General features: G+C 42.8%; 1 protein-coding gene across 1 annotated transcript; it reads left to right on the top strand.

Annotated features, from left to right (window-relative positions):
- The first annotated feature begins 505 nt into the window (after window positions 1–505).
- Window positions 506–2,834, top strand: LOC139915893 (cysteine-rich protein 1). The gene is made up of 4 exons (XM_071904680.2): window positions 506–690; window positions 2,106–2,200; window positions 2,317–2,371; window positions 2,508–2,834. Exons 1-4 carry the CDS (start codon window positions 648–650, stop codon window positions 2,516–2,518), a joined length of 204 nt encoding a protein of 67 aa, XP_071760781.1. The 5' UTR covers window positions 506–647; the 3' UTR covers window positions 2,519–2,834.
- The last annotated feature ends 3,112 nt before the right edge of the window (window positions 2,835–5,946 follow it).

The raw sequence follows: 5,946 nt of genomic DNA, 5'->3' as shown, positions 1-5,946 counted from the left end.
AGAGAGAGGAGAGAGGAAAAGATCGAGAGTGAGCGAGAAAGAAAGAGAGGCACAAGTGTCAGGTTTCCCTTTTCAATTCAGAGGCTCAACTCCTTGTTTTTAATCTAGAAAAGAGGGTGAAAAGAGCAGGAAAGGAGAGAAAATAGCTGGGAATTTGAGCTGCTGACAGCTGTTTTTTGTTCCTGTCTCCTCTGCACCCCCTCTCTCTTTCTCTCTCCCTCTTTCCTCTGTTCTCCTTTTTTTTCCTCTCCATTACGGTATCATAGGTACCAAAAAGCATTTGAATGAGCACATGTATGTATGCAAAACACAGCTGAGTGTAAAAATTATGGCTATTTATACGACATATTATCTCTAATCATATAGTAGACATGATTAGAGATGCTGACTGTCTATTTTTCCACTGATGATAGTATTTACTTTTGAAATCACATTTTTCTCTCTCTTCCTGTGACGTCCCGCTTACCACATCCTGGTTTTGACTTCAGAAGACGACCTATCTTCAGTTTAACGGTTTTCCTGTCAATTTTCATTTCACACACACACACAAACGCACACATATGCTCTTTTAGGATTTATCTTCTCGCACACTCCTGCTAAAGCGCACACACACGCTGGACTGCTACGATAAATAACAGTATACTATCATGGTAGACTACTGTCCAATCTGTGGGAAGCCTGTCTACTTTGGTAAGTCTGATCTCTTTCAGTCTTTCTCTCTTTCTTCTCTCTATAACAGTGGTTCTCAACGAGGGGTCTGGGGACCACCAGGGGTCCTTGAGGGGGTTCCAGGGGGTCCCCAGCAAACTGATGAATTGTTAAACTTCACCATTTCATTTACAAGAAGTTAACACAATTAGAGAATGTAGAAGAATGACTGTTTTGATCATAGTTTCACTGTTATCTCTCTACCTACAATACAGATAGTCATGGAATGCTGGACAAAATCATATCTAACAATAAAAGATATTCTCAGATTTGGGTCCGAGAGACAAAATCTCATCAAATGGGGGTCCATGGCTCTAATGTGGACTAAATTAGGGTCCTTGATATGAAAAAGGTTGAGAATCACTGCTCTATACCTCTATCTCTTTCTATCATTTTCTCTGTCCCTCTTTTTCTTGCTTTCTGCCTGTCCTCTTTCTCTGTAGATCTTTATGTTCTATGTATCCCTTGAATAAGAAAAGATATTTTTCATTATCGTTACGACAAAACGTGACTCCATGTGACATGTGCAATGTGACTCTTGCATAAAAGACAAGTAATGAATAGGTAGGTAATGAATACTATTAATAATGGTATTGACATGGATATGTGATTTTATTGGACTAATTTGCCGCTCTGGTCCCCATCACATGTCTGTGTTTCTGTGCTGTTCAGCTTCTCTTTCACTATCATTTCCATTCTGTGTTTGGAGAAAAAAGGAGGCCCACCTCTCCTTGCTCCTGATCTCTCTCTCTCTCTCTCTCTCTCTCTCTCTCTGTATCTCACTCTCTGTCTCACTCTCTGTCTCTCTTTCAAGCGCACCACACACACACACAAGCGCACATGTATCCATGATAACAACAGGATGTGGGTCTAGCCAAATGAGCATGCATGCTGTTCTCTGGGTTTCCTCCTTACCTTCTGTCTTTTCTAGTTGGGTCCTCTCCCACACTCAGACCTCACCATACAGCACTCAAATCAATAGGACAGTTTCAAAAATTCTGTGGTCCTCTGATTCCTACTGTAGTTTTACCTTCCTATTCATGTGCCAGCTAAGTTCAAATTCTCTGATGTGATCTGGCCTACTTACCTCTTTTCCTCCACCACATCCTCTGGCCTACTTGCTCTGATGAGAGTAACTATACATTCTACATATTCTGAACCAGAATTTTACTGTTCTTGTACATTATATAGAAAAAATACGTACTGCATGTTGTGTTTGTGTTAATGTATAATTTAATAGAACTGCTTATGATGCAAAACAAATTTCAAAGAAACCAGACAGCGATATTGTATTGTATCATATAGAATACTGTATGTGAATGTATGCAAATGCAAACGTCCTCATACTTTATGATAATGCCTGACATTAACATGGTCCTCATCTTCCATTGGTCCAGGTGAGAAGAAGAGGTCTTTAGGGCGGGACTACCATCCTCTGTGTCTGAAGTGTCAAAAGTGCAACAGACAGCTCACAGCTGGACAACATGCTGAGGTATATGATGAAAATGTATATATGACAAATCTATGAGAAAATGTGGAAAGAGTGACTGAGGAATGAATAGGACAAATAAATGATGAAGTAAATATCTTCTATTGTCTGTGTTTCAGTATGATGAGAAGCCATTTTGTTCAAACTGCTACCTGAAGATGTTTGGTCCAAGGGGTACTTCCTTCTCATTATAGTCTCACACACACACACACACACACACACACACACACACACACACACACACACACAACAAACACACACACACACACACATTTTCTGACTCTCCTTTTGTGTGAATTTCTCTTGACAGGTAACAGGTGACTGGTGTCACCATGGCACAGTGTAGTCTTGTCACAGAAACCAGTCTAAACCAAAACGGACAAACGCTGCCACACAAAAGAAACACAGGACCAGTTTTCAGTGGAACAACCCTAATCCAACCAAAGAAAAAACAACAGCTAAAGAGAATGACGAACATAAACCTAATGGGAACCACAACATACATTCACTCCAGTTTTGGTCAAAAAGACAGGCCTGTGATGACGACTCGATGCCATGTATACTATTTGTTCACTTTTGCAATGTAACTGAATTTTGCTTGTATAGTAAATTGTCAGTATTATTAAAAGATTTTGAACACTTAAATCTGGTGGTTGTCTCAATCTCTGTGTTGGACACTGCAAAGAACATGCAAACACGTATAGGTGCATGCAGAGAGGATGTATGCACCCACAAACCGACAAATACTCTGAACAGTGAACACACACACACACACACACACACACACAGACACACACACATGGTATGAGTTGAGCTGTGGGGTTCTCCCTCTCTCCCTCATCAACCAACCAGGGGAAAAAAGAAGGGAGGAAGGAGGGATGGATGGGGGTGGTTGCTGTTGGCAGGGTAAACCAGGTCTCATGCCAGCAGAATCTGCTGGAATGGGTGCTACAGTGAGGGAAAGACGGATCTCATGCACACACACACACACACACACACACACACACACACACACACACGCATTCATGCACAGTGTGTCTGCAGTGTGCCTTGAACTGCTGCAGGGGCTTGTCACCCTATGGTGGGCGAGGTACATGGATTTGACACACACACATACACACAGGAAGAGAGAGAGAGCGAGAGAGAGAGAGAGAGAGAGAGAGAGAGAGAGAGAGAGAACCTGTCACTGCTTTTGCTGATGTGCTCCCCTGTAAAGTGTCATGTGTCATACAAGTGACATTTCAGGTATTTGTCCTTGGAGGAGTGAGAGAGAGAGAGAGGGAGACAGAGAGGGGATGGAGGGATGCAGAAATGAAGAGTAAAGGGGGTTGAGCCAGAAACAGGATAGAGAAAGCAGAATTGATGGACAGAGGGAGAGAGGGAGAGAAGAATAGAGGATGATAGGATTATTCTAGCGAAGAGGTAGCGGAGGGATGCCCGTGCATCTCTGCTGCATGTCTTTGAACCTGTCCCTCTCCCTCTCATCCCTCAATCCCTCCTTCATCCTCCCCCCTCCCCTCTCCAGCACTCCCTCCCTCCCTCCCTCCCTCCCTCCCTCCCTGTCTCCTTCACCCTCTAACCCCCACCTTGACAGATCACATGACTGCTGTGATACCAGCTGGCTGACTGCTCATTTGCATGTGTTTTAGCTACAGTCCCTTATTAGAGAGACGGGTTGGGGGGGTGGGGGTTAAGGGAGAAAGAGGTGCTGCGGAGAGAGCTGGGAGATTGAGGTGAACGGTGGTGAGATAGAAGGAGGGTTGGAAGAATAGAGAGAGAGAGAGAGAGAGAGAGAGAGAGAGAGAGAGAGAGAGAGAAGGACTTCATGAATCCAGAGGAGAGACAGGAAAGGAGAAGGGAGAATAAAATGGAGGGTTGTAAAATTAACCATCCTAAGCCTCCTTAACGTCCAGTAAATTAAAACAAGCGTTCTTAAACCATTATTCATCCAGGGCCCAGACTGGAAAATGTAGCATCTTGCTCTTGGATGGGGCTTCATGTGAAACATATCATTCATCTTACCATGTGGCGGCTGCACCAGAAAGAGGCCCACAAACCCAGTTTTGGTCCCAACCTTAACTTCAAGCAACACTATCCATCGCAAGTAGGGGCAAGGGACAGGAGGGATTCCTATGCTGCCAGTTTAAAGCAAAAAGTTGGCCAAACTTGAGGCTGTCAAATCTTGACAAGTAACAAAAATATCAGCATTGACCTTTGGAGCATCCATATTTTCAGGGGAGAAAGAAAAAAGGAAAAAACGTAATTAAGCTAATATGATGTGAGAAGAAAAACAGCTTGGGTAGAAGTGGAATACAGTCTAGGCCTTCAGGCAGAGCAAATAAGTGGAAAGAAACCTTTTTTCGTAAGAAAAATGTCATTTTCTGTGGCATTCAGCTTTAGCCTTACTTTTTCATCTGTGAATCACTATCAGCATCTAGTGGCCATGAAGGCTACTGCCGCATCTCACAGGAAAGCCAGCAGCACTGGCATAAGTAATTAGGGCTATGGTCTCAGGGCTGTCACAGTCATACATAATGTCAACGTGTTCTGTATAAAATATCAAAATACCCGTGCAGTTTTGTAGAGGGGCATTTTGAAGGCATTGCAGAGAATGACAATTATTTGAAATGCTGCCTTTAAGTGCTGTCAGGAATATCGTACTTACGATTTGAATGTATGTGTGTGTGTGTGTGTGTGTGTGTGTGTGTGTGTGTGTGCGTGTGTGTGTGTGTGTGTGTGTGTGTGTGTGTGTGTGTGTGTGTGTATGTGTGTGTGTGTGTGTGTGTGTGTGTGTGTGTGTGTGTGTGTGTGTGTCTTGTCGCTCTCCAAGGTTCTAAACATTTTTCCACATCAGCCAAAGTGAATTCAAATGTCGACTACATCGGGAACGTCCGAGACTGAATGTTTTGATTATTAAAATAGGCTATGAATTTATGAAATCACTGTATGTTATATTTATTCTGCATAGATGAATACAAACATAGCCCACGTGACTAATACATAACTGATTAGTCCAAACGAGCAACTGAAATAGCCTACAGTTCCTAAATCCGAGGCTCAGTGCGTTGCAGTGGGAAATCGACCTCAGCCAAATGTTTATTCAACATAGTAAAATGTCACAATGTTTAGGCTATCAAAAGCTCAATGGAAACGTTAAATGCCTACATTTTTCAACATGAAATCAAAACGTTTGTAACGTTGTTTGTGAAAATGTTCGTCAGATAGATGCTTTATTAGCTAAACAGCAGCCAAACGAGCCAAAAAGTTTTGAATGATTATTTGTTGAACATTTATGGTTTGTTTTTTTTTGGTTTTCCTGTTAAGAAGTGAAGCTCCTCAGCAAAGGCAGTTTCACTGGAGTTGCCTCATTTTACGGTTCAAAACACTCCAGGCTGCTGGTATCATGTGGGAGGTGTCTCATCTTCATCACTCGGACCCGGCTGCGTGGGTTTATGAAATTAATAGGTCGATATCTAATGTTAAGAAAGGTTTCTAACTGTAGGCTACACAGCCTACACGCAAAGTGCTGTGAAAGGAATCCATCGCCCATGTGAATGTGGCGCGTAAAATGGAGTCGACCGTGCGTAAATGCGCACGGGCGCATATGAACTAAACCAGGAGTCCAGAGGCAATAAAATGGAGCCGCACTCCTACATCCAACGTCTACACTCACGATTGTGGAAAATGTCAATTTTATGGGTAAAATTCACTTCGTCATAATGTGGCTACGGCCATGGAAGTGATGTATT

Source organism: Centroberyx gerrardi, chromosome 3, assembly GCF_048128805.1.
Source record: "Centroberyx gerrardi isolate f3 chromosome 3, fCenGer3.hap1.cur.20231027, whole genome shotgun sequence".
NCBI lineage: Eukaryota > Metazoa > Chordata > Actinopteri > Beryciformes > Berycidae > Centroberyx > Centroberyx gerrardi.
The sequence above is the reverse complement of the archived record's forward strand: the minus strand, read 5'-3'. Positions and strand labels throughout refer to the sequence as shown.